Source organism: Perna viridis, chromosome 3, assembly GCF_037379345.1.
Source record: "Perna viridis isolate PV_CMFRI_1.1 ecotype Kerala chromosome 3, ASM3737934v1, whole genome shotgun sequence".
Classification (NCBI taxonomy): domain Eukaryota; kingdom Metazoa; phylum Mollusca; class Bivalvia; order Mytilida; family Mytilidae; genus Perna; species Perna viridis.
This window is the reverse complement of record NC_142447.1, coordinates 12,792,320-12,807,111: the sequence shown is the minus strand read 5'-3', so window position 1 is coordinate 12,807,111 and position 14,792 is coordinate 12,792,320. Positions and strand designations below refer to the sequence as shown.

At 31.9% G+C, this 14,792-nt stretch overlaps 1 protein-coding gene across 1 annotated transcript in view; it reads left to right on the top strand.

The window, feature by feature from the left end:
- LOC148621059 (uncharacterized) overlaps nt 1-14,242 on the top strand; it is a 52,106-nt gene extending 37,864 nt beyond the window's left edge. The window contains exons 6-8 of the mRNA XM_088575077.1: nt 4,543-4,672; nt 7,129-7,259; nt 9,790-14,242. Coding sequence (XP_088431203.1) covers nt 4,543-4,672; nt 7,129-7,259; nt 9,790-9,860 — 332 coding nt within the window. The 3' untranslated portion in view covers nt 9,861-14,242. The remainder of the gene's footprint in view (nt 1-4,542; nt 4,673-7,128; nt 7,260-9,789) is intronic.
- Nucleotides 14,243-14,792: the final 550 nt, after the last annotated feature.

Here is a 14,792-nt window from a genome sequence, read left to right as displayed (position 1 = left end):
TCTTCTCCTCTGACCCTTCTTCACCAATTGGAATCAAACTTTGCATGAATGTTCCTTGGGGTATCTTACACAAAAGTTATGTTTAGATTTTGGATCTGTCAAAAAATATAGCCATCATTACTAAAAATAGAACATAGGGGTCACACAATAGTTATTCGCATATATCTCCAAAACCGTTAGGTTTAGCCAAGTTAGGACATATGTAATAATGTTCAGCATGATGAGATCTATCTGTGGTAAAATTTTCATTTTTATCTGTTAAGCCATGTAATGATCCTTATGATAAGTCCTACCAAAGTCTTCGTGAGTCAAAATTGTCAGACAACTTTTTGTTAAATTTATTGCCATTGAAAGACAAAATTTTACCAAGTGAGCCTCTTGTTACAGTTTTCAGCCAATATCTTTGAAAACTGTGATAGATAGAAAGAAACTATCAATTAGTGAAATGATCCTTATGATAAGTCCTACCAAAGTCTTCTTGAGTCAAAATTGTTGGACAATTTCTTTTTAAATTTATTGCCCTTGAAATGGTAAATTGAACCAGGTGAGCGATTCAGGCTTTTTGGAGCTTCTTTTTTGATTTGTTGGTTTACAGATTTTTGACTGGATGGCATCAGGTGGGTCGGTCAGAAAAAAAATAAAATAGGAACCAGAAATACATATCTACTGTTCATGTTTTGAATAAAAACTTATTTTTTATTTTCAAATATTCTATTATCTAACCTGCCATAGTTTAGAATTCTAATCTACTATATGTACCTACACATCATTTAGAACTGATGACTCAGGAATGCTTGATTTGATAATTTGTTTTTCCAGTCCAGAATCTTTTATAATTTGCATATATATTCTGATGATTTTAAAGTTTTGAATTCTGATAAGCATAGATTTTATGAATTCTGATAAGCGTAGATTTTATATAGCATAGTCATATTCATTTGAAAAATTGATAGCAGCTCGGATAAGTATCTTCGTCAATCAATTGCCAGTTCGATTGACAACTTTTGTCGATGCAGTTTACTCCTAAATTACGAATTAATGTAATCAAATAGCTCAGTTCAGGAAAACAATGTGATTGAAAGTTCAAAGATCTTTAAAACAAATGTCCAAAGTGACCACTTGCTGGAAGAAAAATTGACTTGTAGTCCAAAAATATAGTAAAAATAAACCAAACTTTATTCTATAGTTAATTGCCACTTTGCTTTAAAAAAAGTACATGTACATAACAAATATGAAATAAAACTGGTTATAATTTGTGCACTAGTGTATAACAATGTACATGTAACAGAGGCAAATAAACATATTCAAGGAAACCTCTTCAGCGAGACCACCTGTCTTATGTGGCCACTTTTGGATTGTAGTATGGTTGGCCACATATTAGAGAAGAGTTAAACAATGATAATTTCCTCTTTTTTTGTATCCATAGTCGTCTTAACAGTATGATATAGTTAGGTTAAAATAAAGGTGGTAAAAAGTGACTAAACAGTAAAAAAAATAAAAGTGGAAATTCAAGTTTTAAAACAAGGTTGGTCAAAAATATGCACTGTTTCATTTTTCATTAAGCATTGTTTTGGTTGAAACAACTTGTGTTACAGAAGGGCTTAGTGAAAAATCATTATTGAAAGGAAAACTTACAAGGTACAGGAAGAATTCAAGGACAGAAAATTGAGTATACAGAAGGATTTCATTAAAATGAAAAAAAAAAAACCAACTATTTTTACATTTTCTCTTCTATTTTCATATAACAATTACACTGAGAGACTACATAACCTTTTTAAAAACTTTTTTAACAATTAAATCGACTAATACATTAAAAACTAGTACATTGTCATTTGGTAGACAATGAAACTTGTATTTTTTTGCACTATGATTGCCTTTTAAACTTATCCTGTGATATAAAGGTTGCTTTTAAAATTTCAATAATTATGGAGGGTGAAATGATCATCAGAGAAAAAGAAGACATCAAATTGTTTTAAATGGATTTTCTACTGTTTTATAAGCTGTCCTGCATATTTCCATACAAAACTGAATGAATCTCTTTAGATATGTCAGTTGACAAAGGTTCAGATTAAATTTAGGGGTTGTGACTTGAACCGTTAAGGAATGAGGAGTCTAACGGGCCAAAAACTTGAAGTCTGGACAGCGACTTGAATAAAATTGATTGGATCTCTTTGACACTGTACCACAAGGTCCCTTACCATTAAAGGAAGGCTAGGATTAACTTTTAGGATTATAACTGTTTAGGAATGAGAGACCAAAAAATGGGCCTGAAATATTGTTTATCAAGCACATTTTTATGTCCTGACAATAATTTGAGATCACCTTGAAATTGAACCTTAAGGTGCCATACTTAAAGAGGAAGTGGGTTGATTTAAGGGTATGCGACTTGTACTGTTTAAGTTAACCTCTGTTTTAACCTTGGTTTTACTGATTTTTTTTATATTTTTTTATATTTTATATTTTTTTTTTTTTTAGAAAATCCCAATTTAACTCTACTTTGTCTCAGATGTCTCAGATGAATTTCTAAAGTACAACACAAAAAATATTCAGTTGCAGTGATTTAGCTAGCACTCATCATTTTTGCCATTTATGAAAGGATTTTATAAATGACAATAAAGTTTTAGATCGTTTTAGTCACTTAAAATTTGAAAAGTGTATAAAAAAAATCCATTCAAAAAGTATTTCAGATAAATTTTTGTCACCTTAAATAAAAAATATTGTTAAAAACTGTCAATCGAAAGTTACATAATTTCACCTGGCCTTACACTCTGACAAGTTTATGACCCCAAGCTTGGTAATTACCTGGTCAACCAGGTGTGAAATACATTCTGTTGTTGTTAACCTGGCATCCTTGATATGTGCACCATTAATAATCCTTGAAAATAACAACAATTTATCAATTGTTTGATCATTAGGACCACAAAAGATATCCCAGGGTTCTTATTCAACTTCAGCCGGTCGTTTTCGACCGCCGAAAAAAGCTTCGAGTTGACTCAAGACATTTCTGCGTTTAAGTACGTTTAAATTATAACTTATATATATCCTTATTTAGAAAAACAAACCCTTCACGAAGCTCGCAACATCTATATAGCTGTCTATTTTTAGAAATTTAAATGCACACAAAAACAATGTCTCTGATATATGACTGGTTATCTCATGGATTTCAATTAATTTTAACACAATAGCGGACAGTTAGGAAGTATTAACGATAAATATTGATTTTACGATTCTCTTTTCTTCTTGAAACAAAATCAAATGATTATGAAGGTCTTCAATTCTACTCATGATTTGGGGTCAAAGGTCACTAAAAAATTACTACCCATCAGTAAGATATCATGCAGCAACTGCTTACAGAGTGCAACATTCTACAGTTGGTTATGCCAATGTGGCCACCTCTTTTCTATCTGTCTAGTTTCTGTGTTATCTTTGGTGACTGAGAAGGGATTTAGTAGGTACTATCAGATCAAGACCTAACTTAAGAACAGGCTCAAGGTTTCATCAATCAATTCTCTTCTAAAGATCTGTCTCCATCCTTCTGATTTGAGGAGTTTTAAGTTGAAGAGGGCTTTTGAGGTGTGGTGTTTGGCAAAGGACAGGATGATTATCTCTTATTAGTTGAGTGTCAGGTCATACCATAATAGTAGCTTATGTCAAATAGTAGCTATTTTTAGACTGAATGCATCAAAGCTTTGTCAGGATGTAAAAAAATTTTTCTATTTTACTATTTTTCTAATAGTAACTATTTTATTTTTTTAAGTAACACACGTTTTCTTATAGAAAATAATAGTTATTTTGTTGTAACATTTATTGTATTTATTGTTATGACTGTATCTGTAAACTTAAAATGAATATATTAAGAGTGTTAATGTTTTTGCCCTCCCATTTTGAAAGTAAGGGACTTTAAGGAGAAAGATATGTATCATTAGATTTGATAGAAAAAAACATATTGTTGATCCAATCTTATGATTCAGATGTCACTGTTCCATTTGATATTCTGTTTTGAATTTCTCTTGCAGGGTCAGCTTATCCTTAACTGTTTTGGAGTTACAGGAATTCTAAATAAGATCAATTATTTTAACTAAAATTCAAGGGTTTGCTTGGTTATTCCAAATTTCCCAATTTGAAATAAAATACTTTGCAGGGTGCAGCTTGGTACATCCACATAAGTCAAACCCTGAAGAGTTGGGGCAAATATAGACACACTATTCAAGCTTGATACAGTTCTGAATTTTTATTGTGATTAAATACTTAACATAGGAAAAGTGCACTTAGACTACCAATATTTTACCTTATTTGAATTTGTAATTAAATTTTGAGTCATTTCTTGGAACAATGAGGAAACTTTCATTATATACATCAGTTTTATTGAAGGTAAACAATATCACATAGTGAGTCCTTATCAAGATCTTGAACACTATTGCTTTTCAAGGTCATTAGTCAAAAGGTGCATATTATGATATACATTTATTGAACAATGCTCACAGTTTTTTCTAGGTTTGAATTGAATTCTCTATATTTTATTCTCTTTATTGTTTTTATCAGATTTTATCAAGTATGCTGGCGAATGCTTTGATAAAGGTACCTATGCTACTGAGTCTTTGAAATGCAATAAACCACCTCCAACAGATAGTGCTGGAAAACCAAAAGCTGAGACTCGAGATGAGGAATGTTCGTAAGTATAGGAAAATAATGACGGTATGGAACTCATTTCTGTCTCTTCTGAACTAATGATGTATGAAATTCTATTCTCTACAACAAAGATTTTTGGGGCATATGGTTTTACCCCGTCTTAGCACCTCAGCTGCTAGAGTCACTGTTAAAGTTTTAGTTATTTTTTAACAAATAAAATCAACATATGACCAAATCTGTACATCTGTCTTTCTGTCATTCTGAAACAAGAAGTTTCCAAACTTCATTAATTACCAGTTCTTAAACCAAGATACCATAACCAAGTAGCTGTCCACTGATGAATAATGCAAGGTGATTCACAGATCAAAAAATAATGCTTGGGGATTCATGGGTCAGAAGAATCATGCTAGGCTGTTTCTTGGGTCAGAAGAATCAAGTTGGGCTGATTCATCGGTCAGAAGAATCATGCTAGGCTGATTCATGGGTCAGAAGAATCATGCTTGGCTGACTCATGGGTCAGAAGAATCATGTTAGGCTGTTTCATGGGTCAGAAGAATCATGCTGGGCAGATTCATGGGTCAGAAGAATTATGCTGGGCTGATTCATGGGTCAGAAGAATCATGCTAGGCTGATTCATGGGTCAGAAGAATCATGCTGGGCTGTTTCATGGGTCAGAAGAATCATGTTGGGCTGATTCATCGGTCAGGCTGATTCATGGGTAAGAAGAATCATGCTTGACTGTTTCATGGGTCAGAAGAATCATGTTGGGCTGATTCATGGGTCAGAAGAATCATGCTAGGCTGATTCATGGGTAAGAAGAATCATGCTTGGCTGATTCATGGGTCAGAAGAATCATGTTGGGCTGTTTCATGGGTCAGAAGAATCATGCTGGGCTGATTCATGGGTCAGAAGAATTAAGCGGGGCTGATTCATGGGTCAGAAGAATCATGCTAGGCTGATTCATAGGTCAGAAGAATTATGCTGGGCTGATTCATGGGTCAGAAGAATCATGCTGGCTTAAAACTTGAGTCAAATGATCACAATTTTTATTGTATGACTGCAAAAATTTCTTTGGGTCATATATTGGTATCACTCTGTCCCACAGACATCGTCTGCATCAGTTTTGTTGTTGTGTTTTAACTTTTCTTTATTTATGATAACTTGTAGAACGTACTGGATCTTTTTTTTAAATTTTAACACATTGTTTTGTAGTCCTATGTCTGCGCTTGCCCCAAAAGAATGAATACAGTGAAACGTAACAAATGCACCAGCATATATACTAAAAATACTAAATAATAAATAGTAAATACTTTCAGAGATCGCCAAAGGTATTCAATAAGTGTGAACACACCTTTAATTAAGCTCTGAAAGACCCCACAACAAAGTAATAAAAGCCATGGTAACCGAACAATGACAATTCTTCAAAATCAAATTAAAAAGTGAATCATAGGGATGAAAGTTTTCCACAGATCCACAGAGTTCCTCTTTTTGGGGGCGATTTTGGTCATTTTTGATATCAGTGTAAATTCGTTGAGAAAATTTTAGGGAGGTGCTAATTTTTGCCCAGTTAGCCCATTCAAAATGCATGTTTGTGTCTCTGATTAAATAGAAATCATCCAGAAATTTATGCCTGTAAAATGGACCTGTTTTCTGGATGATTCTCAGCATATTTTATTCAAACATTCCATACTGGATATTAGTGGATTCTGGTAACAACTGAATTGTGAACCAGTCTGGACTGGTTTCAAAACAGAAGTTGTTATCTCGATGGTGATAGGGTTATTTGTAAAAAGGAACCAGTTGACATTGTTCCTCATGGGTCAACAACCTTTCTGAAAGAGAAGTTGCAAGGACATTTAAAATGAAAATATTAGAGAAAAAGGATGAACTTCAAGTGAAGGAGGTGGATTTTTGTCTTGTTTCTCCAAGTTCTTGGATTTGACTATTATAAATTGTGTAAAAATATAAAAAAAATCAGTAGTTTGCATTTTTTTTCAAATAAATGCAAAATACTTTAAACTCAGGACATGCCAAAAAGAGGTTAAAAAACCTGAAATCTCTGGATTTTCCAGGGCTTTGCCCCCCCCCCCCTTGTCATCTTAGTTCTATTTGGCACCTCTCCCTATTTCCAGTGGCAATCAAAATTTGTCAACCCCATTGTCCTTGTGTCCCATCCCTTCTTCATTTCATCATCATTTCATGTTCATTTTATCATCAATTTCATGTTCATCGTCTGGATATAGCTGAAATATTGCTGCTCGGACGTTAAACCCCAACAAACAAACAAACAAATAGTTCTATTTGGGGAAAATACCAGTGTCAATTTGGTAATTTAAAAATTGCCATCCTAGATAATGTTGTTACTAGATTTGAACAATTCAACATTAAAGAAGAATTAGTTTTGTTCATAGGGTTTGTTACAGGGAGTTTTCAATGCAGGGGATTATATATACATATATTTCAAATTATCTTTTCTACTCACTATTTTATCAATTTCAGACGAGAATCAGCAAATTTTGACTGTTACATTCAGCTTACCAAAGATCAATGTAGTGCAGAAGTTGGAAACTTTGCTGAAAGCGTAAAGAGTGACTATATGAAAGCCATGGCTCCCCTTTGTCCAACAAGTGGTGAGATTTTTAAGATTATGTGATAAAAATAAATCATGAAAACTTTTAACTTGTCCTATTGTTTCACCACACACTTCCTATTTATGTTGTATTCTTTACACACTTCTGTGAATGACGAGGTTTAATACCTCTGTCAGTAAGAAGTGTGGCTTATATTATTTCTTCACTTGAGATGGTAGAATTCAGATTTTCATCATGTCAGCTTTAACAAGCCTGTACAAATCAGAAATTTACCAAAGAGTCTTGTTCAAGTTTTTCTGTAGAAGAATGATTTTCATGAAGTTTGTAGAATACTCTGAAAATGTCAAATTGTTGGATATATTTTACAGAAACTTAACAAATGGTTAATAAATCTAACAATATTACTGGGGAAGATATGTCTTGGAGGAGCAGCCTGTAGTAAAGCAAGGGAAATTTTTCTCTCTCTGAATTATGGGACTTAAAATTTTCAACTGATCTTATTTTGCATAAAAAAACAAAATAACTCTTTCCAATGGTTGAGCATTTACTGACAAGTATTTATCAGTGGCAGTTTTTAAAGGGTTTGGGAGTCAGAATCCCCCTCTTTTTTGTCAGAAAACGTTTGTTAACTTAGTTAAAGTTTGTCTGTGATTGAGCAGAAAAAAGCCTGAACCCCAATTTATTGGGGGAATCCAGCTGGAAACAACCTTTTCAAAACCTCTGGATCTGCAACTGATTTTAAATGGCTACAAGAGTCTTTTGAGAAGCCATTTGTGAGATATTGCAAGTTCAGTTAGAACTACTTGGTTATTTCCATGTTAACTTGACTTCTCAGAATATTGATTTATGCTATTTCTAATAATTTCTTATGAAATTTAAAGGTTTTACAATCTCAACATAAAGGTTTTAATCATGAGGTATGCACACATTAACATACAAATTTAATGCAATTTCCCTCTCGATTTGACCAAATTTATTTCTTTTTGTTGAACACAGCTAATGACATTTCAAGAGCAGATAACTCTGTAAAAGTATCTCTCTTGAAAACTTATACAGTGATGTAGAGGTCAGATAGGGGTCATTTCAGTTAGAGAAAACTTCTTTGATTTAAGTACCATTCTTAGTAAGAATCATGCAAATTTTGTAAAATGAAAAATGTGATACACCTATAAAAGGCTACATATTTTTCTTTTTGTTATTAAGTTGCTTTATAGGTTTGCATGTCGAAATGTGTAATCATATGTTCCAATCTGTCTGCTCTCCGGAGATAATCCACATTGAAAATCTAATAGTTTCTATTGTATTTTAGTGTCATTTATTGAGTTATCTCCCTTTATTTGAAATTCTACAGTGCATTCTATATAACTTTTATATCCTATGAATAAGATTTATATGGAAATTCACATGTTAATTTCTGTTGAGTATAGTATTTTACACAATACACATGTATATAAATAATAAAAATATGTAGGCTTTCCACCCTTGAATCACATTTTGCATGATTCTAAGCCAGAGCGCTACTTAAATTATATTGTCACATGGGTGGGTTTTGACAGGCAGATTTTTCTTATTTTGCCTTATTCTTACAAAGGCTAGGGTTCAAAAACACATTTACAGTCTTGAATTGTTTGCTCATTTGGTGCATCTTTTAAACATTGAAATTATATTCTAATCAATTCAGTATCACAGGATGTATATAAATACATGAATTGAAATATCACAAACATAATTAATAAATAAACAACACCAATCACTACAGACAGTAGAACAACTTAATTTAATAATAATTAAATTCATTTACAATAAATGGAGGTTGTTGTGCATACATTTTTTAAAACTATTTACAATATATATGGAAAGTTCCTGGTGTATAAATAGGAGATTTGGTATGAGACAGTCATCCACCAAAATTCTAACAATGATCAATTCCACAGTTCACCACAGGGTCTTCAATGATGCCTATCTTAAATTTTAAGTACATATTATCTCCTAAATTTTTCATTGCTGTATTTAGAATGTTTGAAAATCTAAGAAACATCGGTAAAATTTGATAAATGCTGAGAAAGAAGTATTTATTAAATCAGAAACACTGTTTGCTTGCGAAAATATCTATTTTGTTTGATAATAAATAATTATGTTTATTTAGATATGAGTGATACATTACATCATTGAATGAAGGTCAATGTCAATTCAGTGTTTATAACCAATTACTTGTGGGGTTAGTGACCTTTCAACTGTTTGACCTTAAACTAGAGCAATGATTTTCAAAGACAGTGGTCAAAAGAAGCTCTCTCCAGCAAGCAAAATTAATACTTAAGACAGGCAAGTCAAAGGCAGAGTTTGTTGGCTGTGCCACTTGATTTTGGATTTGTTTTTCCTGTTCAGCATAATAAAAGCAAGTCAACTTTGTTCTAGCCTAGGCAAGTTCAGTTTCAGCAGGTATTGCCCACTTCACCAGTTGGAGAAATTTTCTTATTTCTACCCATGGGATATGCCCTGTATTTCATATTTAGATATAATCTTCACCAACAAAAATGTTATATTTCTAACATAATTTTTGTCATTTTAGGTGCCATTAGACTTGGTGTCCAGATTTGGATCTTCTTGGCTGTCACCATGGCTGCTGTTTTCATGTATTAGAATTGAAATAAAACATATTATTAAAGAGGAAGTCAAATTCATTGAGAAACGACATGTAAAGAGAAAGAATGGCGAGAATGAAGTTATGAAGAGAGGCAAAACATTAAATGTACTAAAACCCATATGAAGAATATTTAATAATTGTATGATTAGTCATCTGTTCTTAAAATTTCTTGTTTTTTTGTAAATGACTCAAAATCAAATTTTAAAGCTGATTATAATATTTTGATCTAAAGTGTGCATTGTAAACTAGTCAACATTCGAATGAGACAGCATTTTTAAGAATAATTTTGTTCACTCAGTATTTTAAGCGAATAGCATAGTTCTCTTCAAGAAATTGAGTGGTCTTTCCTTGATTTAGTGACCATTACTTGATGAACTTGATAATTATCAATTAACATGGAGATTGATACGTTTTGCCCGACAAAGGTTTTATATACTGATGGGGTAATATAAACTTTAAATCTCCTTGTTAATTTTCCAGTTAACTACCAAAGGTAGTACATCAGGTCATTCAGTCATTGGAAATCTTCACTATTCACTGAAGTAAACTATACTACTGGCTGTAGAAGGACTTAATTAATTTAGTGTAGACAAATAAATACTTTTAGGCATAAAATGTACATGCTTATGATAAAGTGTTTTCTGCAGCCACTTAAAATGTGGTTATATAACTGAAGGTTGTTATGACTATTGGGATATGTAGGCGCCTGGTGTTTGAGTTCAATATTTAAATCGCAGTCCTAATATTTTGTCTTCCTCCAAATAGATTCCTTTGGTTTGGCACATGAATGCAATCGCCCCCCCCCCCCCCACCCCTTATTTTTTTTCTCTCTACGAAAAGCCTCATTTGATAGTCTTAGGAACTGTGCCGAAATGTTGTTCTATGAAATCAAAACTTAAGCTGTTCATATATAATTTACCAAACCGTGACCCTTGCTTTCATTTTTCAAACCAGTCCTCAGAATCATGATACTGAAGACATCTCAAATGTGTATCACCTTTTATCTGTTTCTACATAACTTTCAGGTAGAGCTGTGTTTAAAATTTCATGACATTGTACAGAGGTTTTTTTTTTGTTTGTTAACGTACTTCATAGATTGGTAAAGCAATAATATTATGGATAGTTATTAAGGAAATGATAAATGTTGACTGATCTGTTTTCTATTTGTCTTTTTTTATATATGTGTTCGTATATATTCCGATCTTTTATATACATTTTTATTATCTAGCAGTGCTAGAAAAATACTAAATACAAACTTGTTTTCATGTTATCCCTCGAAGAGGTTTTAGATCCAAGTATAAATTGATGGTGAATTTTCAGCAGATCAAGCGGAATTAAAAAAAAAATATATAAATTAAAAATTCCATGATATTTTTCAGGACTTTTAATTGATTTTTTTTCAAAATAAATAATAACATCAAAGTTTGGGTTTAAAAAGTTGTTTTTTATGTTTTTTCTGTGTTTTATACTCCTTATGCATTTTTTGTAAGGGCTATTGATAGCCAGTTTAATAAACTTTATCAAGTCATTATTGAACTCCGAAGGTACTAGAGTAAAGTTCTGTATCTTTATCTCTGCATATTGCTTAATGTATATACATGTGGCCTTTATTATGGCAAATGGCTTTCTAGGGGTACCTGATATTGTTAAAGAAACATTCCATCAGGTGTTTTAGTAACATGTATTCATTTGAAAAATCTATATACATTGATGGTAAATTTATTCCATCATTTATAGTTTTGAGAAAGTCTTCTAAATTGTGGATTATATTCAGTTTATTGTGATTGTACATGATATACTAACATTAAAGAAAGTTTTATAAAGTGAGACCTGTCTAAACCAAAGTTCCTTTGGATTGAAGTATTTTTTTGGTTAAGGTAAATGTTTAGTTTACACATGTTTAAAACTGTTGCGAACAGACCTTAGAAAATGTCTGCTCAACACAGATTTTTGGTTTATGTAGGGTTTGGTTTAGACTGGTTCCACTGTATAAGGGCTTTGGTTTGTTTTAACCATCTAATTATAATGTTGTTTGAAGCTAGTAGCCATGAGCAGATCTGTGAGTTACGGGGGAAGTGTAGAAAAATGTCTGCACACTGAGTATGTTGTATATTGCTCTTTTCAATTTTAGATTGGTTCCGAATGTCTTCCCTTCATATTTTTTGCCTGCTAGCAGTTTACTGGTATAGCCACAAGCTTGCCTGCTAGCAGTAATGCCAATAAAGTCACAAGCTTGCCTGCTAGCAGTTATACCAGTAAAAGCCACAAGCTTGCTTGCGATTATGCCAATAAAGCCAAACAAATTGAAGACTGATCACTTTTATGGATATATCTATGATTCTATGATATGATGTCTTCCATGCCTTAAATTGCTAGAAATGACAGGGTTAGTGAGGAAATTAAAGATATTGCTCAGAATGTTGGAGGGGAAAGTACTGGCAAAGAGTTTACTTGATATATAAATTGTTGTTTAAAAAAAATGAACCATACTGAACTAACCAAGAAGGCAACAGGCAACCCTAGAAAGTCACTATATGTTACTTAGAAAGTGCTGTTGAATATATAATTAGCTAGATGTATAATAGTTGTAGGTTTTATAATGAGGTCAAAGGTTACCATATTGTGTGTAGGTTGTATGGTGTGTTTTTCACACCAGAGTTCCTTATATATATATATAAAAATACCTATGTTGTATACATGGCTCTGGAACCTTAATGTCTGCTTTATAATTAGTTTCTTGGTCTTTTTTTTGGTAGTTGCATTTATTGGTATTGTGTACTATATGGATAGTTTCCTGGAATGAATATGTCTCTTTGGTTGTAATCTAGAAATAAGTAAAAGTACATGAATTTCACTACAATATTTAAATAAATTCGAAGTACACTGAGGTGTGTAACCAGTGTGAATAAGTTTTATCAGGTTGTAATGATACTTTGTCTAAAAAAAAACATGTTATTATTTGAATTTCGAATTATTTTGAATTTAGAAAATAAAAAAAAAGATTTGTAAAACTAACCCTTATTAAGTGGGTCAGTCATGCCTGCATGGCTAAGTGGTTAGGTTAGTTGGATAACAAAAGTTTGTTGAAAGCTTACCTACCCACCATAATCATGACTACATGACAAACAATCTTGGTAGGGGTTAGTTTCATTAATAGATTTTTTACTTATTTTCTTAAATCCAAAATAATTCCAAATTAGAATAGTACCTTGTTAAAAGATCCTTGAGATTAAGCATTTCAAATGTTTGTTACTTTTTTATTGGCAATGACAAAGAGTAGGAAAAAGTCTGATATACTATTGGTAGTCTTATATTCATTTTTGATTACTGATCTGTTTAAAGATCTTACAAAATTTGAAAGAAGAAACAATTGATTTGAAATCATGTTTATAAAGACAAGTCCAAAGTTGTTGAATTTCTTTAACCTAACGGTTGCATTTTTATTATATTTTCCTATTCAAACAACAACTTCTTTTAATTGTTTCATTGTTTTTATTGCTTTTGTAGTTGGTAAAATTGGTGCAAATGGAGATGTGAATCTTGCCTTCTTTGTTTAAAGATTATCTTTGTATTCAGTGCAGGTTTTATTCTGACTGTTAATTTTTTAATGATATTATATGAAGTATTTTGTTGCAAGTTAAGTGCATTTTTTTATTTCCTCTTTATAGATATTGCTTTGAATAGATTTTTTTAAACAATTTACAATGTTGTTTTATAGTGTTGTTTCTTTCAATAATTCTCTTGGAACAACCTTTACACTGAAAAAATACAAAAAGACTTTTTGATTCATTTTGATAAATTTGAAAAGGGTTTAGTTCATGACTTTGCAAAGAGAAAAAAACAAGTTAATGACATTTTAAATTATTTATTCACCATTTGCTTTTGAACAAAGAAAAAAATATCTGATTTTACATGTATACATGGCTTTTGGTCATTTGATTACCTCATTTAAAAGTACCATTCTGTGTAAGAATCAGGCATTGTTTTTTTTGCCCCAAATATTTTCAGTACATCTAGTAAACAACTATAGTTATTTAAATTTACTCTGAAGTACCTCTGACACACCACTTATATATGGAATAAGTGTGGGAAAATTTTCCCTCCATTTTTCCATAGGTCATTTAAATTAAAGTTTTAAAAGGCAAATTGTACAAACACTTCGATGGTCATTTCTCGGAGTTACCAGGAATGAATACTTTGTTAATGCAATAAAATCTCTTCTGAGTTTTTTCCCCCTTCATGTGCAACACCTAATACACATTTGCCTGATTCTTAGACAGAGAAGTACTTAAGTATCACTATGCAGCTGTTGTAGAATATTGTACACTCAGTTAAGCAACATTTTTTTCCTTTTTAGTAATAAACATATGTGTATGTCTTTCTTTGTTTGCTAGAAATATTATAGTTGTTGCCTTTTGATCATTAGGATGCAATGCTAGGAATGTCTCTGAACCAAACAAGACTATCATTGACTAATATTTTAAATTTAAGACTGAAATATGTGTTCTTTGGTCATTTTATCCCCTTCAAACAAGGTTTTTGATTGTAAGGATTTACTCTCTTTACCCCTACGATTTTAAGGTAGTTTTTACAAATTTTGACTGCAAAGTGTGAACCCTCCATAATACATGTTAAAATGATACAAATTTCAAGATTTTTCGATTTATTTTTATATAATACAACTAAAATATGCTTAGTCTTAAAGTAGCATAAACAGGTCTGTGTCTACTGGTTCATGTGTCCAATTTTCTGTACTTTTACCTTGTACAAAGCAACTTTTACTAACATAATGAGAATGGTGAATATGTCAGAGACAACAACCCCACCAGTTGCTACATCATATAAAAAGCAATTCAAAAAGGTCTGAGTCCTTTGTTAAAATAGAAATAAAGAAACCGATTATGCATTACACAAATGATCGAAGAAAG